This window comes from Daphnia pulex, chromosome 6 (genome assembly GCF_021134715.1).
Source record: "Daphnia pulex isolate KAP4 chromosome 6, ASM2113471v1".
Lineage (NCBI taxonomy): Eukaryota > Metazoa > Arthropoda > Branchiopoda > Diplostraca > Daphniidae > Daphnia > Daphnia pulex.
The window spans coordinates 5,697,310-5,720,626 of NC_060022.1; the positions used below are offsets into that span (position 1 = coordinate 5,697,310).

Consider the following 23,317-nt stretch of genomic DNA (forward strand, 5'->3'; position numbering starts at 1 on the left):
GCCATTTTTAATGGTGGGAAATTTGAGTGTTGGACAGTACATCCACGAAAATAAAACTTATGATGGAATCTACACATATTTTATAGCTTCATGTTATATTTGTTATGGTAATAGTAGGATTGTTATGAGCCTAATTGAAAGCAACGATTGTAGCATGATTGTATAGCTGTAGGCAGCATGCATGAGTTAATTAACTTGCCGTGTTTGTATGGAGGACCGAGCTTTTAGGCAAGAGAATAAAGGATATGTGAAGACAGTTTTGATTCGATACACAATTTATTCTATACATCATCTTTTAAAATTACACGAAAGTTTCAATTAAAAGTAATATAAACCAAAGTATGAATTTGAAGTGTTTGATGTAAGTTGCAAGCCCAGTCAATTATATCATGTGAGACATAATTCTGGAGCCTGTGCCTGTCCACCTGATTTCACAAACACTTAAAAGAATGAGCAATTTGAATAAGATAAAAGAAATATGAATAGATTATCTGTTTAGTTGTTTCAGCCTTTTGTTTCGTTGCAATAATCTGTAGTAGTGCTGCTGGTAAAGGATATCTATGAGTTCTGACTCGAACATTGTCTGAATTCAAAGAATCTCCAATGACTGGTCTTTCACGTTGGAGATTGAACAACAGACATTCCAACTTTAGCTCTGCAGCCTGAGGGAAGGGATCTGGTTACAGAAGTGTTGTCACTTATAAATTTGATCATTAAATTACCAACACAGATGAGAGTGATGACGAGACTAGATGAGGTTCTTCTGTTCAACGTCTTATTCAAGTAGGTTGTAAAGGTGAATTCCATATGGATTTGGTACAGAAGTCTCTAACACAATATTTCTGTTTCCATCAGCCTCTTAAATGAATCTTGTCAGGCTTCAGTTTACTGCAGGAAGGTTGAATTGTTTTGATATCAAAACAATCCCTTCCTTCTGGGTCACTGGGTGCTGCTGTGCTGACGAAATTAACTTTCTCAGTTTTTGCTAGACAAAGAAATAGTTGTAGGAATAGAAATTAAACAAGATTAAGATTAGAAATTTAAATTCTTTCCTCAACAATAGTTAATAACTTAGAAGCTCTGTGAGAATCAAATCGTTGGCTACAAATAAGCTGTCAAATTTTTAACAACAAACCTGTTTCACTCCTTTTGCATCTCTCAACAGATCACTTAATTCTTGTCCGACGACATTTTGTTTGTTTTGCTTTTCAATAACACAATTAAAATCGGTTAATATTCTAATAAGCAAATAGTTATTTGTTTACTAAAAACGTGATATGGAAACGGAAACGAAGCCGTTCAAATAATGGAAAGGTTTCGGCTTCTTATTATAAAAAACAAGTTGATAATAAACTGAAACGAATCTGTGAACGGAAACGGGTCCGCTCACTGATTTGAAAAACGCGTTGATTTGTCAAAAATCGGTTAACTGAAACGAATCCGATTATGAATCAGCTAGAGGCGCTAGAGGGTAGGCATAACGTTATTGCCTTCATGCGACTCTAGCGTAAGAGAACGGAAACCAATCCGTTCTACGGCCCTCAAAAAATCCGTTTTTTAACGACACGGAATCGGATCAGTATCAGTTCACTGGTGAAGACTGTGTTGGGTCAAATGGATTTTTAAAAAAGCCGAAAAAGGAATTATGTTATTTTAATGATTTAATCTTACAAAAAAAAATTTTAAATCCAAAAAATCTTGTAAAATATTTTCAAATGTTTATTCGTAAATTATTTTACTTCCAAGTAGGCCTACATTTGGACAATGACAATCACAAAAAAATTAGTTTTTACCGTGTTAACCAGGTGACGCTTTCATCATTTGAACAATTTTGAATTTCGTCGCCATTGACAACCGCCAGCCAAAGTCAAACACAAACATGTCTACAGAAGAAGATCCAGAACTTCGAGATCTTATTGCAAAAACTCTCGAAAATAATGGTGTTCTTGGAAAATTAAGAGTATAATACATATTAGACTTTTTTTTAATTTGATTTCTAATCCATTATTTTATTAAGGCTCAGTTACGGGCAAGCACATTTCTGGCATTAGATCAACAAGAAGATCCTAAGGTATCCCAGAGTAGTTACTTTTGAAATCGTTTAGTCATAATAAAGTCAATATATTTTATGTTAGGTCACTTTTCCAAACAGCAATGTGGCTGTCCAGCAATTTGCTTCATCAAAGAATGGAGCTGTCACAATGTCCCTTGTACGAGATTTCCTTACATCATTCAACATGCAGTTTACACTAGCAGTGTTTGATCCTGAAACATGTGAAGGTGTTTCTTATAAAAACATGTCTCGTTCAAATTTGGCGTCAGAGCTAGGATTGGAAAATGTGAATCCTGATGTTCCTCTTTTACATGCATTGGTTGCAAATTCTATAAAAGAACAAAATCCGGCTGTTTCTGGAACAAACACTGAGAAAAAACTAACCTCAACATCAATAGAACTTATTGAAGCAAAACTTGGAAATCTCAAAGGTATTATTTCAACTTTAAATGTGAAATTATCTCTTCATTATGTAATTTGCATCCATATATAGTACAGAAAAATGATGATTATGATGAAGATTTCCAGTCATCTTCTGAATCTTCAGTATCAACACCCAAAAATGAGAACAAAGAGGCTAGTGTGGAGGAAGACTTGGATGTATCCGCTTCAGACCTTTTAGCAAGTCAGAGTTCAAATGCAGCAGATACTGTGGATAAGTCAACATCAAATTCTTCCTTGGGAATTGCTGACCATGTAGAAAAGCTTTGATTTTCAATCAGGGGTTGGTGTCAAAAACTTTAAATTATCCTATATTTTGATTTTGCAATATAATTGTATTATCTTTTTTAAAAAAGATTTGTTTCTATGAGCTGACAATGTTAAACAAACAAAAATTTTGAAAATCGTAATCTAACAAACACAAATTATTCTTTCCTGAATAACAATGAGGTAACGTTTTAGGCAGGAAACAAGGGCGCTAAAATGATAGAAGAATGACAGTTGCTCCTCTGTGTAACCAAACAAACTGTGAACATACGACAGGCACACGTGCCGGATGAACTAGTTACGTACTGCACGCTGTTTCAATCTTGGTTTCAATCTTGGTGTTTCTGCCGTTAAAATTGTCGCAACACAACAACTAGCCATCAAAACTGTTAACACACATTATACTAAACTTGATTTTTTTTACGTAATATCCAACTCCGAGAAAAAATTTTGGCACCAGGCAATTTAGCCTATAAGAAGTATTACCTCAGATTCACTGTGCCTGTTTACACCAAAACAAAAACACCATATCGATTGGTTCGCCTACTCTTTTAAAATAAAGATTGAGTGACATTAGTAAGGTTCAAAGGTACATATCTTTATTTACCGAAACCAGAATCTGGACATTATTATCAAATTTTATATCATTGTTATGTATGAACATTGTCGTTGTAAAAATTTCAGTCAAACTCACAGACATGACCACAACCAGTGGGACAGGCGCTATTCCGGGAGAACCATTCGCGTATGTGAAGTAAATGGCCTCCATGAGAGCAACCTGTTGAATAATTAGAAACAAAATTTTCATTCAATCTAACCTATCTTCGTACATGTAAATGAATATGACCTCGACACCAAACGTAGAGGCCTCGAACGACCAAATGGCACAGCGAACAAGTATTGGTGATGGTCTTGCACGAATCACATAGCCAACCACGACGCTGCAAGGCCCGACTGCATAAATTGCAATGGGTCGGGTATACGTCGAATCTCAACTGGACACTTTCGCACTGCGACAATTTGACTACCAGGGCCGCAGTATTCCATAACCGACATCTGCTAAGGGACTGTCAATAATAAACGAATAATAAGTAACAGGAATAAAAAAGAAGTGAACAAAATAAAAATAATTAATTAGTACACGCTTACGTCAATGTAAGCGAGAATCCAATGCTCTACGGCTGACTCATTTAACATGTGACGAATCCGATCTCCTAAAACTAAAATTAGCGAAACGGCTGTTTGGACATCACCGTCTTCGGCCATGTGATAAACCATCTCTACAGCGTTAGAAACGCCACTCCAGCAGGTCGTGCCGAGACTACTGGACGATCCAGGTAAACACAAAAGAGCCGACGTCGTGTCTTCTACCTCTACCATCTGAGCTTCAATACGAGTTCCAGCAAAGCAGCGACTGGGAAAGTGTTCCGGAGGTGGAGACCGATCTTTGATTTCGTGACGAAGCTGAAAGGCTTCACTAGGTAAAATCCAATCCATCTGATTCGACTGTTGCTGTTGTTGCTGCTGCTGCTGGTCAGTATCTCCACTAATTTTCCTGCCTTGCACAGAGTCTGAAGTTCCATTAAAGTCATTTAACACATCGGCTTCGGCATCCCCGAAGAAAAAATCGCTCGTATTAAAGTGAGAACCGCTCGCAATATGTGACAGCATGACCTAATCAAATGATAGAATTTATTTTTTAAATGCAACGACTGTCACCCATATATCCTTTTACCTGAGAATCAATGTCTTCCACCTCGGATTCGGCTTCTTCGCTGACACCTCCAGAAGTGTCCGAGACTCCGCGTTCGTTACTGTTGGACGTTGGGGCGCTATTACTGTTATTAGATCCACTTCCATTTACCAAAGTCTCAGACTGTTGTGTTGCCTGCTGATTGGGAAATGAGACATTTCCGGACTGGTGTCTCGTGCTGGGTCGAGTTGAAGCGTCTTTGATACCGGAATCACCTGGCTCTGATTCTTCTTTGCTGACGGTTGTCGGTCGATTGGAACCGACTGACGTCACCGCGGAAGTTGAAGTCAATTCCAAACCGGAAAAGCCAAAAAGAAGTTTGACAACTCGCCATATCGTGGCGATTTGAATCCGACCAGCGTTTGATGCCACGACTGCATTATGATCACAAATTTCACCCAAAGATTTTCCCGTCGTTGTCTGCAGCCAGTAATGTCGTGCGCAATCCCGAAACACTTGCGCAGGTGTGGGTTTCTCGTTCTCAAAAACGTAAATAGAACACCGGACGGCCGGATAGTCTTCAGACTCAGACTTAGATTTTCTGGGTCTAACAAAACAGTTTAACAAATTAAATAGTCTATTTTAATGGAAAATATAATTTAAAAAAAAAACTCACAGTGTCAGAATTTTACTCTTTTTGGAGTTCTTATCAACTGCTGCCAATGTCAAACTTCCTTTAGAATTATAAGTGACACAAATGGGATTGGCCTTTTCCATTGGCCTTTCAGCATCAGCAATAACGTGTTGGATGAGATAAGAGTCCTAAGTAAATTTTGATTAAACAAATCAGATAAGATTTTAAAAAATTAATTCAACATTTTCATATAACAGACTTTGCTAGTTGAAAGTAGAACGTCCGGAGAACCTCTCCAAGCAATACCAGTTGTGATGTCTTTATGATCGTTAAAAGAAGCGTGCGGGATATAAGGCCGACGAACGTCCCACACGTGGATCACACTGTCGATAACAAGTGCACAGCTGGCGATATGATGCATCCTTTGAGGGCGCCATTTAATACGGCCCACTGAAGCCATTGTTGTTACCGTGTATTCCAACACTGGTCGGTAACCCAAATCCCAAACCTATTAATGGTATAATGCTGAATCATTCGTTCGTCATCTGGCTGAGGAAAAAAATTAAAATATAAACGCGTAAAATTTCCAAAAACAGACCTTGACGGCTTTGTCTCTACCGGCTGTGGCGAGCCACGATTTGTTTTCAGGATGCCAATCGCAAGCGAAAACGGGTCCACTGTGTGCTGTAAACTGTTTCTCAGATCGGTCTTGGCGCCGGAGATCCCACAACTGAACGGTTCCGTTCTCTGACACAGCGGCGAAACTAAAACACTGGTATGGATTAAACTGCACATCTCGTACACTCTCTGCGTTGCTAAAATTTCGAGAATGCATACAATGTTAGTTAAATAGATCCAAGTTTTAATAACATTTCAGTTTGTTTTACCTGACAAATGTCATGACTGCAGCTTTCATTCTGATATCAAAATACTTCATAGTCCCATCCTGACTTCCTGAAAGTAACATGTTCTGTTCTGAGCCATGAAAAGTCACCTACATTCTCCCCCAATAAAAGCATTTTCAAACAAAATGAGGCAACTAAAAATTTAAGATAATACCTTGTTAACTGTCCTTTTATGATCATTATAAACTGTTTCCTGTTTGAGCTTAATAGATTTCTGAATGTTCCATAAGACAACAGCTCCATTAGTGGCAGCAGTGGCCAGCCATTGCTCTACACAAATTTAGTTAAATAGACATGTTAAATCATGTAACTTAAAATCAGTGAAGAAGTTTACCATCAACTGGATTCCAAGAGGCATCATTGCAAGAAAAATTTAGATTGGAATTCTTTCCTGTTCGGATATTGTCTCTTTCAACAAAACCTGTGTCTTTGATTTCACAAACCTTGAAAACTAAAATTTAAAATATGAAAATGTGAGCAGAACTAAATTTTCGATGTTTTAATATTATTAGCATTACCATTTCTGCCGGTAACAACAACTTTATTGCAGTCTCGATTGAGGGCAAGAGTATTAATCGGGCCCTCTTGCATCAATGTCATGTGATGCATCGCAATGATCACAACAGCCCTAGGTTTTCCCTGGGCAGCTTAAATAAGTATCAACGGATTTTGAAACTAAAGGAAATGATAAAGTTGGGGACAATACTCGATAGGACAAAGGGTATAGAATTCAAAGGAAATGATTCACACCAAAACATCAACAAAGACAATAATCTCACAGTCGTCTGCTGATTCACACAGTTGCAACATTTTACCATAACCAAAGCAACGAATTTTCCCTTGCGACGTTGCGAATTGCAAATTTGCGATTCCAATTAAAAGCACAAAAGCAGAATGAGAAAAGTTTTTTGTGTTGAAAAGTCGGCAAACATAGAATAAAAAAACGAAATGTATTTTGTTCGATTGGGAACACAAAATGGTGGAAGATCTAGCACTTGTAGCTATAAAATGTGAGTTTCTTTTTCAAATAATCCATTGGCAAATATGCGATGGAAGCAAAATGAGTTAGTTAATTTTTTGGTAGCAGTGAACAAAGCTATTTGGGTTAGAATGTATAAAAATGAAAATATCTTTGGATTGAGTTGCCTCGTGCTGAGATTCAGCCAAATCCATCAATTGATGAATAGATGGTAGATGCCGCTCTTCTTGACTAGTGCCTTCTTTTTTTTAAACTTAGTTTCCCAGTCATTTTGGGATTCCTATAGACTGAATAATAATTTCCCGGTAGACACGTAATTCAACCTTATTCAACCTTGCAAACTCTCGATGATGCACTCGCAAACGTACTGGAACTGAATCTAGAAATAATAATTTTTATAACAACAAAATATGATAGTAAGCTTTAAACGGGAAGACATTATTTACTGAAGTTTGCAGCATCATAGGTCTCTGATCCCGCATCATCTTTATCAAATGGATAGGATTGATGGGGCAATCGGTTTCCATGAGCCGTAAAACAGAATCTAGCAGGATAAACGCTCCCGTACGTCCGATTCCGGCCGAACAGTGTACCAACACCACGTTCTCTTCTTCATTATTGCCAAGTTTCTGAATGTGACGGACGTATTCTAGAAATTGAGAAGCTAAAACGGGAGCCTAATAAAATAATTGATGTTATTAATAGTTATTAAATTATTAATAGTATAAATTGATAGTTGATGAATTAAATACCCCGTGATCAGGCCATTCCAGATACTGACAATGCGAGATGGCTCGCATTTCTCCCGTCTGCTCATCGGCTACAAGGAATTCACGGTGAATAAACGGACCCAAATGGTCCAGCTTTGCTTGGCAATTAATTACCAATGATCCCACTCGAACGATTTCATCCACTTCTGGCCAATAACTTTGAAAAGAAAACTTCTTTTAGAAACAAGTTATAATTATAATGATAGAGAATAGAAAAAATCACACCGATGGCACTTGACCCGGCCGCGTTCCGTTTCTGGTGTCACCATGGCAACAGTTCGGATTTCCTCCTGCCACACAAGTAACCAAAAATCTTCCACGGTGTGTGGAAGAGGCCCTTGAGTAGCAATATAACGGAGTGTTTTGTTCTCACCCGGCAGGGGAATATTGACGTAACTGGCGTTGATGTAATCTTCGTCTTGACAAGACGAGAGCACAACTCGGTTACAATCGTCTATGGAAACAAGATAAATTAGAATTTCTCGTCTAGCCAACGTATCAAGTTGAAATATAAAACTCACATGGAAAAATGTCCCCGTATCGATTCTTTTGAATGTTTTCGTCACGACGAGCAACGCTGGACGAAAGTTCTGGACGTGTTCGAGGCAAAAGATCAAAATGTGACAGGATACGGCCGGTACGCAAACCATCTGCAATAGCAGCTACGCTTTCCTTAGAAGACATCTCTGTCGATTCCAAAATGTATTGCACGGGAGGGTCTTCGTCCTGTTCATTCCAACAGTAACCGGCTCGACGAAGTGATAAAGTCAAAGAAGATTGCCTGGCCGCTCGGAATAATTCCATCAATTCGGCCTGAGTTAGACATTCAACTGGGTGGCCCTCGACGGCCACCAACTCGTCACCGACATGCATAGGAGGATAGCTCATGTCCGCTGAGCTATTAGGTAAAAGACGAGACAGACGGGCACTGGATCGTTCCTTTTCGAAGCGCAAATTGAAACCAAAAACGCCTGAAGCGTCGGCTTTGAGTCGGACGTCAAATTGATCGGTCGAATGACGAGAACAAGAAACTGATGGAGAAGTATCTGACAAATAGAGTGGAAGGCGTAGATCCGGTTGAGAATCTTCGTCCGCATACTCAAAGCTTTGCAGTCCGTTCGGGATGAATGCCGCAGTTGAAACGGGTGAAATAGACGGGCTATCATTCGCAGAGGACGCAATCGCTTCTTTCATTCCACTTTTAGCATCGTCGTCATCCAAGCTGCCCGGTAAGCTGCTAGACCAAGCTGGGCGCGGAGAAGTCCCTTCAGTGGTCGACTGGACTTTGTGAAGATGATCGTATCGTCGGTAAGTGATGGAACGACGGTCAACAGCCACTTTTGTCGAGGGCTCTCTGACATTGTAGCAGGATTGAACAGTAAACAGCTTGCGTAAAACGGGCCAGACGCCTTTAGTGACTTGTTTTGGATCCACTTGTCGACAGCCCAAGCGAAAAAAGGAATGTTGCTCGATGCAGTTTTTCCACAAGAGTTTAGCAGCTCTCTTAGTAGGCAGGATGAATCCTACCACTGTGTCGTACTCTTCAAACTGTGGACAATAAAGAAGACTTGTCATTTTCTTTGTTCAACCATTTCTACTGTCACATTTTTACCTTTTCGTGTTGGAGTTGAATAAAGAAACGTTTCTTTTTGTAAAAGAGTCGGAGTATCTTGCACCAGGCGAACGAATTGATTCGTACATTATTGCTGGATCGATAAATTGACAAGTTACGGCCAGAAATTCCCAGCTGAATCAACTTGCCTTTACCGTCCTATGAATTATAAAATCAACATCATGAATTTCTTAATAAAACTACGTTCCTGACATACCTTAACGGGATGTAAATCAACTCCGTATAATTCAACTCTTCTCACGTGATCGAGAAAATTTGTCTGGGCTCTTTCGATGGACTGCTCTCTAAAATAGAGTTTAACAGATTTTATTTAGAATTTCATCAAAATAGCAAGAAAAAAAATACTTTAACAATCCACGAAGTTCCAAGATGACGGGAGTATTTTCTTTAACAACACTAGGAACACTCTCTAAGTTGGAGATGTTAATAAGATCTTCACCTTCGGAGCTGATAGGACCAAATGTAGCTGAAGTTGTAAAAAAAAAGAAAAATTGTAACTAATTGAGGGAACATTTAACTGTTAATCAGAGTACCTTGAAGATAGTAACTTGTCAAAAGGCAGCAAGTTTGAGGGCTAGTAGGTAAGGAACCATTAACAACTTTTTTCCAAGTCTGCAGGAAAAAAAGCCATCGAGTCTGCTCATCAAGCAGCTGACTGGGGTTCTCAACATAATATTTTACTTCAAAATTGAGATGGATCTGACCAGTTGAACCTGTAATGCAAATGCATCAATTGTTCTTTGATCAGCAAAAAAATATACACTTAATAAGTAAAATCTGTGATGGAATTTACATTTAAATTGATGAGATAGAGTTTTTTCAAACTCTAACCAGCAACAGCCTATTAAATGGTCAGCAGGAAAGGAGAGTCCAAAATACTGGGGTTCACGAAGGCCAAAACGTTGGATCACCTGATCCATCAAGCACTTTCCATTATCTTTCCCCTGCAACAAAACATAAAAGTTGAAAAACAAACGTGAACAGCAAAGAAAGAGACGACTGAAAGACTTACATTGCATCGAAAAAGCAAAGCAGTTTGGTCTAAAAAATGCACAATGCAATGCAAGTTTTTTGGTGATCTTTTTTTCCGTTTCTGGTTAGATTTATCTCTCCGATGCTGGTTCATTTTCCTGTTGGGCTTCCGATCCTACAGCACCTCAACTTTGACTGGCTTTGATGGCCTATGCATTGCAAGTAAACAATGACTCCGCGTCAGTATCGATCCACAAAAAATCATTTTCATCGGAGTGTCGTCTGCTATTTCCAAAGAATCGATGTTTTCACTTATCGATATTCTTCGTTAATTGGGGCGTGAAATTCAAACGCTGCCCACTATAGACATCAAACTTATGTATTTATATTATATGTAGACGATGGAAACAACACCCTCAGAACGTAACGGTAAAATTTTCTTGAATGAAATAATACAAGGCAATTTTAACTTACGTCCTAATGGTAATATTTCTTGAGATCTTCGCAAAACTGATCTTCCTTCACAATGATTTCTAAAATATCAATCAACATTGAAATAATAATAATAATAGAATATTACCAAGGAAAACACTTCCATCATGAAAATGCTAAATATTTTTATCTTAAAGACAAAAGCTCCTTGTCTGGTCTGGTAATCTTTTTCTCTTCTTAGTTATCTTGATTCAAGTGAAAAAGAATTTAAAATATCAAATCCGATAAATTTTTTTTGTTGCTTTTACCTTTGTCAATTACTAAATTTTCAATGTACCCCAAATTTTACTCATCGGAGAACTTCATTTCATGAAAAAAAAATGAATGCAATCAGATGTAGCCTACATTTGTAGCTGTATCATTATTAGCTTCAGCACATTCAACATTTTTCTTTTTCTTGAAACAAATCTGATGCCATGTCACCATGCTGATGTTTTGCCTGATTTTTCAAGTGTTTGCTCAAAATTTGACTACATAAACAAACCAAATCAGCCATTTTCAAATAAGTCTTGAGGTGCAATTTCTGTAAATGAAATTTGAGATATTTTTGAGATATCTTGTAAATCATCAAACATCTTGGCAATTTCTTTGATTTTTTTAATAGAAGCACATGGTTATATTCTATCCTGGAAAGTAAAAACATTTTATATATTAATTCTGAATATTACTCTAAAAAACTTAACTCACACTTCTTGGTGAAATATCTGTCTGGTAAGTTTGTCTTCAACAAATTCAGGGGGTGATGGGGTATTCATCAACAGGCAATTTTCCGATTGTAGCTAGATGAATTCATGAATATTTCCAACTGGATAGTACCAACACAAAGCAAACGTACCGCTACAAGTATTTCTTAGATCTTGAACAACTGTTTGCATGCTTTAAGCTTTTAAATAGGCTGTGCTCCACAAACGTTAATGGTCGTTAATTATTTGGGTTTTTTATTTTTATCATTTGGCAGATGCGATGAGCCAATGACAAGTAATTGAAATATTCTTCAAATCAGGGATCAAGTAAAGGACTTAAATATCATATTTAGGACTTCATTTGGACAGAAAAGCAATTCTGGCATGAAGACAACAGTTTTCGACGTTGAATAATTAAATGCAATGCATGCACCATGCAGAAATGGTATTGGAAATTGAAATTGCTTGGAATGGAAGTTGGAAGAGTAGGAAGACCAAGCCGACGAGGTCACGTAAAGACGTAACGGCACGGAATAGGTTGACAAATTTGTTTGGATTAGTCATCGGTTTCCGTTGGCAACGCCGCCATACGGGTATTATTATGAATGGTATTATGTATTAAGGTTGAAAAAAAACTCAAATGTTTAGGCTACATCCTTTAAGCAGATTTAATAAATCACTAGTTAACACACACACAACTATGTGTAAAATACTAAAATGATTTCGTCGACATTTGTCCCAACATCATAAAACAATAATTGTCATCACATAACGGTTGTAAAGAAACAGAGAATTTTTTAAACTTTAATTTTGACTTCTTTAATCTCTGAAATTTCCACTTTAATGAAATTCCACCAAAAATTAGTTATAAATAATTAATGGAAAATAACATTTAACTATAGGGGCCGGGTAGGTGAGTCAAATAAAGCGTCCGCTGTAAGACCGTAGAAATTTGGAATTTAGAGACCTGGGTTCGACTCTCAAAGTGAGCATAGTTGCTTACAAGAAAAAGTTCGAAAAAAAAAGTTCGATTGAGTGAACAAGCTTGTGTCAATAAGAAAAGGTTTAAGTCAGTCAGAATTCTAATTATAATTAAGATTAATAAAACGTAACATACGGTTGTGTGCTATGAGTATAGGGATGTGACTCATGTGAGCTATTGCCTATGAGCATAAGCCGGTTTAGTGTATACAACGTGTGTATGCAGCTAATGGCCGGCCTCTAATGGATGAAATAACAATCATTCGTTTCATACAACCTAGGAAAAGTAGCTAACTAGATATTAAATAAGTAAAATCCGACCCCTCTCGGTCCAACCTTTTTTGAATTTTTTTCTTAAATTTTTAAAAATAATTCAATAGATTTTACAATAGTTCCCTTCTAAACTTTAACTAGTTAGTTATACATCCGTTCACCGTTCAAGGGCGGCTTAGGTGTGGTTTGAAATACGGGATGCCAACTTTTTTCATTTACTGTCACTATGGAGCTGAAAGCATTTTATACTATGTGTTGCAACAAAAACAAAACAGGATTAGAGACTAGGTGTAACTTCGGATTGGAGGACCCCTGCCATTCTCCAGTGACTGAAGAGAGAATTTGCTTCTTCTTTTTTGGAGTGGCGTTTCTTCTTAGCTCCCAGTGCGATTGTTTTCTCATTTGAAAAGTAAATTTACTTTGTCGCAGTCATTTGCGTGTGAAGCAACGCAGAATGGAGCTCAATAAGGACCTCAACGTGGCTACATCAGAGGAATTTGTTAAATAGTGAACCTTGATCGTAATCGAGCGTTGAATGCGGACATAATCAGCAGGGTCAGCGAAAATGTGAGTGGGGGCTCTTTTTCAAATTGTCTCGTGGATGCAAGTAAAGAATTTTACATTAATGGCTCTTCCGAATGACAAGGTTCAATGCGGCAAGTCCAACAATGAACTCTTTAGGATCGAGTCGAATCGGGCACAGCGCCAAATTGTTATTTGGTTTTGCGTCACTGAAACCAAAACTAAAACAGCAGGACGATGTTCTCTTTCAAATTGCGAGCGATGTACTCATTCCACATACGTTTGCACGTCTGTCGGAACATACCCGCATACCATCGTAAGTAAGTTGTGCCGTTGGGTTGGGCCTGGAATCGTTTAGCTGTCGATAATCTTTGGTCATATAAGGAGTTGAAATGGGAAGTCCATGCAGAGGTCCGTGGCGAGGTCCATATGCTTCGTCTTTGACGACTCCTGTTCGTGGGTCAGTCGTTTACCCTATACATGCAAATGTCCAGGTAATATCCACTCTCGTTGTTGAGGCACAGACGGATCGGAACAGTCTTGCCTACGATTCATTTCTAATTGGAAAGCGAGAACAGGCTCAAGTTGTCTGTAAGTCCGATCCTCATTGAAGTTTTTTCGTGCGCGGAACGTAAATAATTGGGATGCTGCCGGCGGAAGAGAACGACAAACGTGATACGGTGCTCAATCAGAAGAGAAAAAACAAAGAATTTTATTAAACTTTAATTAAACAATTTTATTTTTCCACCAACTCATGTAGTTAGGATAAAGAGAAACAAATACCAGAAGAATACATTATTTTTTACAAAGTAGGTTTTACTAAGTTACTAATATTTAGTTGTAAATTTCTAGACTAGATTCATTTTGAATTTTACTGAAACGCACTAACCCTAATAATAGTTACTGACCCGTTCAACCTTAAAAGTGTAAAACAGAGATAAAAGCGCACAATGACAATCTGATCTAAAATAAAAACTGGCGGGATAATCAAAGGCTTCCTTAGACGTGATAAAATACTGACATTTCCCAATCACTTATACGTACAATTAATTTTGGTCGTCTAAACTCTTAATCAATGAGATCGCGACATCCTCGTCCTCTGGGTATTGCGCCTTCTTCTCTGTGTTTGGTAAATATCTGCGGCCGTCAAATCGTTCAAAGTGAATGCATAGTTCTTCATGTTGGATTGCAACACCGACAGGATGAAGCTCCAAAGTCTCTTAAATATAAAACAAAAATTAGGGGACGAATTATAAACCTTTCGAAATATGCAGTAAAAAAACTTGATTCTATTACCTTGAGCTACATACAACTTGCCGTATTCAATTTTTGGACCTAATATGCGATAATACGGCTGATCAAGGTTTTTAGTGGACGGCCAAGTCAACCACTCTTCTGATTTCTGAAACTTGGCATCCCAGGAAACAATGACACAAGGTTGACTTTTCTTAAATCCGCATGCTATGTAGCTGTAGTGACAGACAAGGCCAACTGCGTACTTGATCGATGGTAACCGAGGACAAACAATTTTCTGACAAAACAAAGATAAATAAAGCTAAAATATTGTTATTCTGAAGTTAAAGTAGAATCTTACAGCAAGCGAAATTTCAGCATATTGTTCGCGTCGCTTTGTTATGCAATCGGCCATCACTGGATCACCGTGAAGGCCTGCAGACTAGATATCAATAAAAATAAAGAACAGTCACTCGCATAAATAACAGTTATTATTTATCGAAGGAAAATACCTGAAGTAACTGAATAGTATCATCCAAATGGATGCCAAAAGAGGCGGAGAGCTTCCCGTAGTCCAGAACAAATCGAGTAACTCGAGGTGAAATGACGCTGGCCAATCGGAAGAACTTAAGCGAATTCTTTTCGAGAAAATCAAAATCATCGAAGAATTCCTGGTAAGTAGTAATCGGTGCTTTCAAAATCCGTTGAAAAATGCATTCGGCAGAAACAACTGGTTGACCCATAATGGCAGGAGTGCTGGGAATTAAAGAACCGCCTTCACGGACGTCAATCAAATAGTAGTTCGAATCCACATTCCTTCTAGTGATAAAAATTAAATAAAATTAGAAAACAGGAGAGCATAATTTACTTCTTCTTCTTTTTTTACTCGCAACATTCTCGAAATCTAAGAAGTATTTGACCACCACAGTCGATCGGCTCACATTGCAGGCCCATCATCCTTGCCACTTCTTGGTATACGATACTTATTAAAATTGCGGACCCTGTCCTGTTTTCAAGTACCTAGAAAGAAAAAAATCCGACAATACTTAAGACAATATCTTCAAATCAAAGTAGCTAAATGTATATAATACCTTTTCAATTTGATAATTGATTAAGAACCAATCTTCATTTTCTTTTGAACAGCTAAAACCCATTTCCTCAAACATGACTTTATTTATAGTTAATAATATCTTCTTGGCATTCCTCATGTAGCTAGCAGGATATGTTTTTAGTGCAGGTGCACTATTCCCCATTTCAGCAACAAGTTGCTTCACTCTTTCAGTTGTGATCTTCATTAATGGTTCAACATTTCTGGAACACAGGTAATTTCCTTGAATGCATTGAGAGAATAACACAGCTCCTCCTAAAAGTGAATTTTGACATTCTGGTTGAGACAAATAATCTTTCCATTGTTGGTCAAGCTTCTTCATCCAAAAACTCTCTGACAAGGCTTTGGCATAGTAATTCAATGCCAAATTATCATTCCTAATTTTGTTGAAATAGCAAATAAAATTTAATTTAAGTTAATTTTAATTTTCAAAATTTAACAATACAAAATAAATGAAACTTACATTTCAGACTTGGACAATAGCTGACAAAGTTCAGCTTCAACAAAATTTGGAATGGGATGGGCCGAAATTATCCATTTGTTTACTGGACCCATTGGTAATGCCATTTCTCCTAATGGATAGCATACTGATGACATCATTCCTACAGTCTCTTTAACCTCTTGAGCCAGATTAAGTCGAAGAGCAACCATCTTCATCCATATAACTTCATTTTTCTCCTCTTGTTTGTAGCAATTCTTGCCCCACCTTTGCGAGGGACAAAAATTCACATGATTTTCATTCAACAAGGTACTTTTTTACTGTCATTAAACTCACCTGTTAATGAACTTCTTCCTCCACAGGTCGTTAGAGTGTCGGATCAAGCTGTTAAGTCCATGGCAAGACCTCATCAGATTATTCAAGTCTGTGATTGTAAGAAAACTTCTTGAAAATACATGATTTAGCAAAATTTCGTTTGGCAACGAAAGAAGATCCATGGTTGGAATCAGATAAATACGTTTGGTGGATAATAATACGTATTTTTTTTACAGTTATTACGATTACGAATTCACAATGATCTCAGTCAACAGGTCAACAGTTTAGCAAATGCATATGCATGTGGTTTTGAGCAAGGCCACGAAGAGGCTAATCTGATTTCACGCCATCTGCTGGCCGTTTTTTAACTATAGCTAAGCCATCTATTGAGCTAAAATAGTAGTTCGAATTCGAATAATGAATAATGCGCTTTTTTACTCAGCAATAACTTTTAAAAACAGAAAATTGCAGAAATTAACGTATTCAAATTACATGAATCTTATCTTATTAAGATTATTTGAAATTTGAAATAAAAAATTACACAACACGTTTTAAAGTATCTAATTATTTCTTGAGTCACGATCACGATACAACAGCGAATAATTAGGGATCAATCGATTTAGTGCATAGTTATGTGAATCGTCTATTTTAGATTTTAGTGTAAGGTATACTTAGAGGGCACATCTTTTCCCTACATACATCAAAAGCTTCTTGATTAAAATCTAGTTATTTGAACGCGCTGCAGCCTTGTGCTCAGCCTGTGCTACAAAAACCCTTAACATAAGAAAATAACTGCACGGGTTGGATGTTTTGTGATTGACAAATGAGATTCAATTGCCCCTAGAACAATTTTGCATGCCAAAACAAATGTTCAGAAATGAATGCTGCAAAAGTAACGAGATATCCGACTAACAATACGACAAAAGCCCCTGTCAAATTTGTGAGAGACAATTGAGGTGGATTGTTTTTGGACGGTTTCAGTTGCATGATCTTGTTCGCTTTGTCTAGACACTGTCGAACATCGGGCTGGTACCATCTTGTCCAAATGTCCAGTAATCCATTTGCAAACATTTCAAGAATCCTGCGTGAAAAATTTGTAATTATATTCATGAATTTAACATATACGTAGAACAAAACTGATATTTCTGTTGTTTGTTTTTTTTTGTTTTTTTTTTAACATAAAAATAAAAATATTTAAGCAATAACCCTCTGCTTATGTATTCCGTGTAAGGGCTGTTCTTAGTCAAAACCCAAGTTCCCGGGGTTCCGGGTTCCATTTGCCTTGCCAAAGTCAGATCACATTTTCCCGTAGTGTGAAAATCATTTTTCATGGCATCCAGTGCGACAAGAAGAGCCTGAATGATTTTCAAAACTGTATAGTAAAAATAGTGTTCTTCATCTTCAGGTTCATTTTATATAGATATACGGCGATGTAAACGTGATTGCCAGACTTGACCAGGTCGACACACGACTGTGTTTTTAAGCAGCGTGACTTCGGTAGATACTTACGAAACTTATCTCCCAAATGTTTGCTTATTCCATTTTCCGCATTCTGAGTTTTAGCATAAAACAAAGAAACTTTTACCTTGTGTTTTTCCCCATTTTAATATAAATCATAGCAATTACTAAAGTAAGCGTATGATTGGTATGCGAATGATTGAAACGTACCGACAAAACATAATCTATAGCCTGTCCAGCGTCCACCACAATCTCAACACTTGAATTTGGCAAATCTGCCATTGAATTAATTAGCGGTTGGGCGTTTGGCGAGGTGACGTATGAAATGAGGAGACTGTTATAGCTGCTGACTAAAACAAAAGCTGCCAGACACCAAGTGATGGCGATCAGTCGAATGAACAGTCTTCGGTCGGGACAATATGCACCTTTAGATAGATTTTAAGAAAAATTTAAAAATAGAAAATGTCGGTCGTAATAGTCATTTGAGTGATGCCGAACAATAGCAGGCTCAATTTCTGAACGAAGTCATATACACATTTATGAAGTAAATTCATGATTGGTTGCAGTTGCCGTTTTCTTATCGAGCTAGCATTTTTTACCTTGATTCAAGAGAACTCCGAAGACGTAGAAAAAAAAAGTCGAGAACCAAGAAGATGGTTGCTCAATTAAGTAGATTTCACGATAACGATTTGAAAAATAAAGAGCCGCTAATACGCAGGGAAGAATAGTCAAAATGGCAATCCATACCTTTAAAATAAGTTCACAAAGAAATGAAGAAAACGGGAAGACACGCATTGCGTTCGATAATGCGCGTGTTTATCAAATATTGGCAATTAAGATTTTTACCGGAAGTTGAAACGGTTTGACGACAGCGGCTACGTTGTTTGAATTACCGGGCATTGGAATCATGAATGCAATTCCCGTGTAATAATAACCTTGAGAAAAGTCCAAGACGGGGAGACGGGTATTTGTCATGCCTATGGCCCCCATTACCAAATCACATTCCTTGTCATATTTGTTAAAATATTCCAACAAAACGAATTTATTAGCATGTTGTCGTTGTGCAGCATTAAGATAACCATAATACATAGTCATCAGGTACAACCTACCCTGTTTATCAAGTAGAAGTACGGTCCGGGAGAGGAACTTGTTCCGTCAAATGTAGTTCTGTTCAATTGCATAATGGAATACCTGAACATACAAAATAAAAAATAAGGTTAGGATAGATTCCAATATTAAATATTGACAGTTAGCGTTGATCCATTTCAAGATTATTACGTAAAACCGTAGCGAACTGTCAGCCAGTCTAACATTCGGGGGGAAATTCCATCCATAAAAATGATATGTCCTGAAGAATTTCTCTCAACTGCGAGAGCAACTGGAAACTGGATAAATGGAATCAGGTGCATGGTGTCTTGTTAACTTTCGAAAAAATATAACGTTAAACATGAAAACTTACGGGTGATGTAGCAATGCGGAGATGCTTCCCCTCTATTATTTCGAAGGATGGTGCCATTGCGAAATGATTCGCAATTAGCAGAGCTAGCAAAAGCGAGTTAAGACTGGGCATATTCAGGATCTCTTTTGATATTTCTATGGAACAAACGTTTGTGTGATGTTGCAGGTGCAGGTAGAACTGCTTCGAGCAGAGCCGATTGGGTTTGTGACACACGATTTCATCAGGAGATGCTTTTGAAACCTTTGATTACCACACTGAAAAGGCTACTCTTTGGCTATAGACTTCAGGAAATCATGTGGTTCTTTTGTATGTGACATTTTCGGTGCTCCTGTTTCCGATTCGTTACGAACATGCATACAAATTTTGACATCTTGAAATCCGATCTGTGTTTCTGGAAGCACATTTTAAAAAGTTATGAACTGTCAAGTGTCAATCAATCTTGCTCGCAGTATGGTTCCAATAAATAATAAAATATGCCTCGCATCGCACGAATTCTACCCGAGTAATTCACGCCAAGCGTGATTCATTCAGTCGGATGGGACAGGTTTATGCACTGCGCATTAAATTTTACAATTTCTTCAGAGCGTATCAGATGGATTGGCAGCAGCAGCATTCTATTTACACAGGCTATAAAGGCAGATCCGCAGATGTGGAGGAGGAATTGAATCAAAAAGAATAACTGAGTAGTCTAATGATACTGATGGGTAGCGGTAGTTATCAATTAATCAGCTTGATACTTTCGTATTACAGGATACGAAAGACAACTACTCAAATTGCAGTGTGCGATGCCAGTCGCGGGAGTTGAAAACCGCGCTATAGAAGGAACAGAGGAACAGATGATCTAAGGTCACCTATTACTATCTAAGTAATCTAACGTAGGGTATACAACAAAAATATGAACATATCGAGTTCGTCGAACGGCATAGGAGTGACAAATAAAAAAAAAACAGTTCAAACTAAAACAAAAAATTAAAATCATGTTTGTTGCTCAAGTCGCTGTTGCTCGGTAACAATAATACCTTGTTCACGGTTTCTTAGAGTCACTTTCAGTTATGTATATCACGGATCACCATCATAATTCCAACGTAGAAGAATTTCTCGAGGAATTTCTACCTGTTGGTATTTATAAGCAGAGCCATGTCATTAAATCGATTCTTGGGAGGTTTAATCGAAACGGAAACTTCTGAAAGCACTGAAAACTTCATGATCCACTTTTTTAAATGTATACTCCACGTAGCCTACTTTCCTTCTTATTCCCGTGCAAAATATTGTACTGTACCCAAGATGAGCTGAGATGACCGTAGTAACTCTTTCGTGTGGTGCGGATAATATCTTACAGCTTTTCATCTAAATTCGGAGGGAAGTAAAAGGTGCTGTAAAATACTTTCGCTCAACGGAAGCTTGAGACCACAAACAATATTGTTGAACACTACAGTATTATATATTGTGTATTAATCAATTTCCGATTGATTTACAGCCAGAGCTCTCTGGAATGTAGATACGATTTCCTTCAACTCCCAATCAAAACCTTCGTCGACTTTCATCAGTATATGTCTATAATTATTTCAGAGACGTGGGGAAAAGTGCGTCTAATATTTAAGGTTTCTATAATACGACATAATATTTTCAGCAAGAAATGCGACAAGAGAGATAAGGTATCCGATTAGCAATACAACAAAAGCGCCAGTCAAATTTTTTAGAGACAATCGAGGTGGTGCATTTTTTGAAACGTTTTTTGTTATTTTGTCTTCTTCAGCTCGACACTGCCGGATATCCGGTTGATACCATTGGGTCCAAATGTCCATCAATCCAGTCGCCCGCGTCTCAAGAATCCTGTTTTTAGGTAAGTCGTTTACTCGTTTTCTTTAGATAATTGTTGTTATTAATAATAAAATATAATAATAATAATAAATAATAAAAAAATCAATAACCCGCGGTTTATGTATTCCGTATAAAGACTGTTCTTGGCCAAAGCCCATGTCCACGGTAATGAATATTCTGTTTCTTTGACCAAAGCCAAATCACATTTTCCCGTAGTCTTGAAATCTTTTTGCATGGCATCCATTATGGCCAAAAGAGTCTGTTTGATCCATTACGTAATTTGATTATTATTCATCTATACGGCAAGTATTCTGTCATTCTGTATTTTACGTAACATACGTTAATGTAAACGTGATTGCCGGACTTGACCAAATCGACACAAGTTTCTGTGGTGCGGCACCGCGACTTTGGATAATTCCGCAACTTATCTCTCAAATCTTTATAAATGCTTCCGTTGGGGTAAATTCCGTTCTACAGAAAACAGATAAATAACTTCAGTACGGTATTCAACATTGCTCACACGATGTGTATAGGCTGCGAGCGCGAAATTTGAATTTTGTTATACCGAAAGAATTATGTCGAAGCCCTGACCGGCGTTCACCACAACGTGAATCCTTGAGGCATTAGACAAATCTTGAATGGAGCGAATTAAAGGCTCGGCGTTGGGAGTGGTGACGTAAGAAATCAAAAGACTGTTGTAGCTGGTGACTAAGACGAAAGCCGCTAAACACCAGGCAGATGCGATGCATCGAATGAAAAGCCTTTTGTCGGGACAAAACGAACCTTTAATCCGGAAAAATTTCAAAAATTAAATTTCCAAAAACTAATATGTATTATACACACACAATACCTTGATTTAAGAGGACGCCAGAAATGTAAAATAGATAGGACGAGAAGAAGGAAGATAATAATCGCTTATTATTAATTGCAATCTGATAAAACTGTTGTGAAAAGTAAAACGCGGCAAACACGCACGGAAAGACACAAAAAATTGCGATCCATACCTGGTGAGCAGCAAAATCGGTATTAAAGTATATCACAATGAATAGCATTTTAATTTTCGCGAATAAGCTACAGGCCTACACTTCTTTTTAATTATTCTTTTATCAAAAATGATATGTCTTCTATATATAAGATTGGATTTCGGGAGTTGACGGATTGACAGAAAACGAATCTATTTTTACCGGAAGTTGGAAAGGTTTGACGACTGCGGCTATGTTATTCATGGAATCCGGCATTGGGATCATAAATGTAACACTCGAATACAAATAACCTGATGAAAGATCCACCAAGACTATCCGGGTGGTTGTGATTCCTATAGCTCCCATTACCAAATCGCATTGCTGATGTATTCGAAAGTGCCAGTAAATACAAGTATGTGAAATCATGTTTAAAAAAAAGTGTAATCGAAACTCAAATTAAAGTACGCATAGAGGCACTTACCCCATTTGCCAAATAGAAGGCAAATCCAGGAATTTCTTTCGTTCCTTCGATTGAAGTTTTGTTTAAATAATGGAATATCGAATATCTGCAAAATTTCAAGTGAAAATCAACATCAAATTTTTGCCATGATTGGATGAGGAGTCATGACTGCACGCTAATCCGGCCTTAAGGGAAATTCTTATAAGTAATTCTTATTATAGCGTTTGTGCTGCATACATACGAGAAGTTAAAGCGAGCTGACATCCATTCTAACATGCGTGGCGATACTCCATCCATAGCAATAACGTGGCCCGAAGAATTTCTCTCTACAGTGATGGCAACTGGGAACTGCGTGACCGATAATTGAAAACGATTTGTAATTACAAATATTTTTAATCAGAATTATATGCAAGTATTTTTCTTACGCTTGACGGGGCAACGGAGAGATGCTTCCCATTCAATGATGTCGCTTCTGACGATGACAAAGAATTCACCAAGAAAACCAGCAACTTTAGGCGTGTCCTGAAAATCTTAGATTTAGACAGTGTAGAAAAAAACGGAATATCTTGCATTTCCTTTGTTTTAAAGGATTTCTGAAAATATTGAAACGTTTAATGGTTGATTTTAATTTGTGGCTGCGCGTAATAAGCCTAGATGAATGAGATTATTAAAGATGAGCGCTAGATGTGGAATAAGCTACGCTTCTATCTTACACCTGACTAATGTGTACAAAAAAATGCCTTTTTATATACCGGATTTTTATT

General features: G+C 37.6%; 5 protein-coding genes and 1 long non-coding RNA gene across 8 annotated transcripts; 1 reads left to right on the forward strand and 5 right to left on the reverse strand.

Moving 5' to 3' along the window:
- Positions 1-256: 256 nt before the first annotated feature.
- LOC124195359 lies at positions 257-1,610 on the reverse strand. Its single transcript, XR_006875158.1, has 3 exons — positions 1,136-1,610; positions 723-985; positions 257-662 (listed from the first exon to the last, which is right to left on the reverse strand). It is a non-coding gene; the product is annotated as an uncharacterized LOC124195359 (long non-coding RNA).
- A 197-nt stretch (positions 1,611-1,807) lies between these two features.
- LOC124195333 (centrosomal protein 43-like) lies at positions 1,808-2,798 on the forward strand. The gene is made up of 4 exons (XM_046589685.1): positions 1,808-1,960; positions 2,018-2,071; positions 2,136-2,484; positions 2,547-2,798. The coding sequence occupies exons 1-4, from the start codon at positions 1,880-1,882 to the stop codon at positions 2,762-2,764; spliced, it is 702 nt and encodes a 233-aa protein (XP_046445641.1). The 5' UTR covers positions 1,808-1,879; the 3' UTR covers positions 2,765-2,798.
- A 540-nt stretch (positions 2,799-3,338) lies between these two features.
- On the reverse strand, positions 3,339-6,798 carry LOC124195332 (GATOR complex protein WDR24-like). Its single transcript, XM_046589684.1, has 11 exons — positions 6,512-6,798; positions 6,328-6,444; positions 6,148-6,263; positions 5,976-6,082; positions 5,687-5,903; positions 5,348-5,596; positions 5,131-5,276; positions 4,497-5,061; positions 3,911-4,435; positions 3,609-3,828; positions 3,339-3,539 (listed from the first exon to the last, which is right to left on the reverse strand). Exons 1-11 carry the CDS (start codon positions 6,600-6,602, stop codon positions 3,442-3,444), a joined length of 2,451 nt encoding a protein of 816 aa, XP_046445640.1. The 5' UTR covers positions 6,603-6,798; the 3' UTR covers positions 3,339-3,441.
- Positions 6,799-6,924: 126 nt separating this feature from the next.
- Positions 6,925-12,097, reverse strand: LOC124195331 (tyrosine-protein phosphatase non-receptor type 4-like). 2 transcript variants are annotated; one of them, XM_046589683.1, is made up of 14 exons: positions 11,527-12,097; positions 11,088-11,465; positions 10,928-11,024; positions 10,388-10,556; positions 10,169-10,319; positions 9,909-10,088; positions 9,721-9,841; positions 9,572-9,659; positions 9,355-9,513; positions 8,264-9,290; positions 7,968-8,196; positions 7,725-7,899; positions 7,419-7,649; positions 6,925-7,351 (listed from the first exon to the last, which is right to left on the reverse strand). In XM_046589683.1, exons 4-14 carry the CDS (start codon positions 10,499-10,501, stop codon positions 7,301-7,303), a joined length of 2,526 nt encoding a protein of 841 aa, XP_046445639.1. In that variant the 5' UTR covers positions 10,502-10,556; positions 10,928-11,024; positions 11,088-11,465; positions 11,527-12,097; the 3' UTR covers positions 6,925-7,300. The 2 variants fall into 2 exon arrangements, with proteins under 2 accessions (XP_046445639.1, XP_046445638.1); XM_046589682.1 differs by lacking the exons at positions 10,928-11,024; positions 11,088-11,465; positions 11,527-12,097 and having other exon boundaries at positions 10,388-10,618.
- Positions 12,098-14,008: 1,911 nt separating this feature from the next.
- Positions 14,009-16,699, reverse strand: LOC124195483 (F-box only protein 21-like). 2 transcript variants are annotated; one of them, XM_046589912.1, is made up of 8 exons: positions 16,415-16,699; positions 16,103-16,345; positions 15,623-16,016; positions 15,418-15,551; positions 15,044-15,347; positions 14,893-14,973; positions 14,595-14,829; positions 14,009-14,517 (listed from the first exon to the last, which is right to left on the reverse strand). In XM_046589912.1, exons 1-8 carry the CDS (start codon positions 16,573-16,575, stop codon positions 14,345-14,347), a joined length of 1,725 nt encoding a protein of 574 aa, XP_046445868.1. In that variant the 5' UTR covers positions 16,576-16,699; the 3' UTR covers positions 14,009-14,344. The 2 variants fall into 2 exon arrangements, with proteins under 2 accessions (XP_046445868.1, XP_046445867.1); XM_046589911.1 differs by having other exon boundaries at positions 15,044-15,350.
- A 269-nt stretch (positions 16,700-16,968) lies between these two features.
- Positions 16,969-18,268, reverse strand: LOC124195552. Its single transcript, XM_046590033.1, has 4 exons — positions 18,062-18,268; positions 17,820-17,945; positions 17,600-17,748; positions 16,969-17,474 (listed from the first exon to the last, which is right to left on the reverse strand). The coding sequence occupies exons 1-4, from the start codon at positions 18,131-18,133 to the stop codon at positions 17,234-17,236; spliced, it is 588 nt and encodes a 195-aa protein (XP_046445989.1). The 5' UTR covers positions 18,134-18,268; the 3' UTR covers positions 16,969-17,233.
- Between the last annotated feature and the right edge of the window lie 5,049 nt (positions 18,269-23,317).

What these genes read in the sequence shown, in the direction of transcription:
- LOC124195333 (XM_046589685.1), top strand. Translation starts at nt 1,880, where the DNA reads ATGTCTACAGAAGAAGATCCAGAACTTCGAGATCTTATTGCAAAAACT. An exon ending in GTGTTCTTGGAAAATTAAGA is followed by an intron (nt 1,961 to 2,017) that starts GTATAATACATA and finishes TATTTTATTAAG; the next exon opens with GCTCAGTTACGGGCAAGCAC. An exon ending in ATCAACAAGAAGATCCTAAG is followed by an intron (nt 2,072 to 2,135) that starts GTATCCCAGAGT and finishes ATTTTATGTTAG; the next exon opens with GTCACTTTTCCAAACAGCAA.
- LOC124195332 (XM_046589684.1), bottom strand. Translation starts at nt 6,602, where the DNA reads ATGCATCACATGACATTGATGCAAGAGGGCCCGATTAATACTCTTGCC. An exon ending in TGTTGTTACCGGCAGAAATG is followed by an intron (nt 6,445 to 6,511) that starts GTAATGCTAATA and finishes TTTAAATTTTAG; the next exon opens with TTTTCAAGGTTTGTGAAATC. An exon ending in GCAGTCATGACATTTGTCAG is followed by an intron (nt 5,904 to 5,975) that starts GTAAAACAAACT and finishes TCGAAATTTTAG; the next exon opens with CAACGCAGAGAGTGTACGAG.
- LOC124195331 (XM_046589683.1), bottom strand. Translation starts at nt 10,501, where the DNA reads ATGAACCAGCATCGGAGAGATAAATCTAACCAGAAACGGAAAAAAAGA. An exon ending in GACAAGTTACTATCTTCAAG is followed by an intron (nt 9,842 to 9,908) that starts GTACTCTGATTA and finishes TTACAACTTCAG; the next exon opens with CTACATTTGGTCCTATCAGC. An exon ending in GAACTTCGTGGATTGTTAAA is followed by an intron (nt 9,660 to 9,720) that starts GTATTTTTTTTC and finishes ACTCTATTTTAG; the next exon opens with AGAGCAGTCCATCGAAAGAG.
- LOC124195483 (XM_046589911.1), bottom strand. Translation starts at nt 16,575, where the DNA reads ATGGATCTTCTTTCGTTGCCAAACGAAATTTTGCTAAATCATGTATTT. An exon ending in AGATTTCGAGAATGTTGCGA is followed by an intron (nt 15,351 to 15,417) that starts GTAAAAAAAGAA and finishes TTTTATCACTAG; the next exon opens with AAGGAATGTGGATTCGAACT. An exon ending in ATGCTGAAATTTCGCTTGCT is followed by an intron (nt 14,830 to 14,892) that starts GTAAGATTCTAC and finishes TTGTTTTGTCAG; the next exon opens with AAAATTGTTTGTCCTCGGTT.
- LOC124195552 (XM_046590033.1), bottom strand. Translation starts at nt 18,133, where the DNA reads ATGGCAGATTTGCCAAATTCAAGTGTTGAGATTGTGGTGGACGCTGGA. An exon ending in GCAATCACGTTTACATCGCC is followed by an intron (nt 17,749 to 17,819) that starts GTATATCTATAT and finishes AAAATCATTCAG; the next exon opens with GCTCTTCTTGTCGCACTGGA. An exon ending in ACGGAATACATAAGCAGAGG is followed by an intron (nt 17,475 to 17,599) that starts GTTATTGCTTAA and finishes TTTTTCACGCAG; the next exon opens with GATTCTTGAAATGTTTGCAA.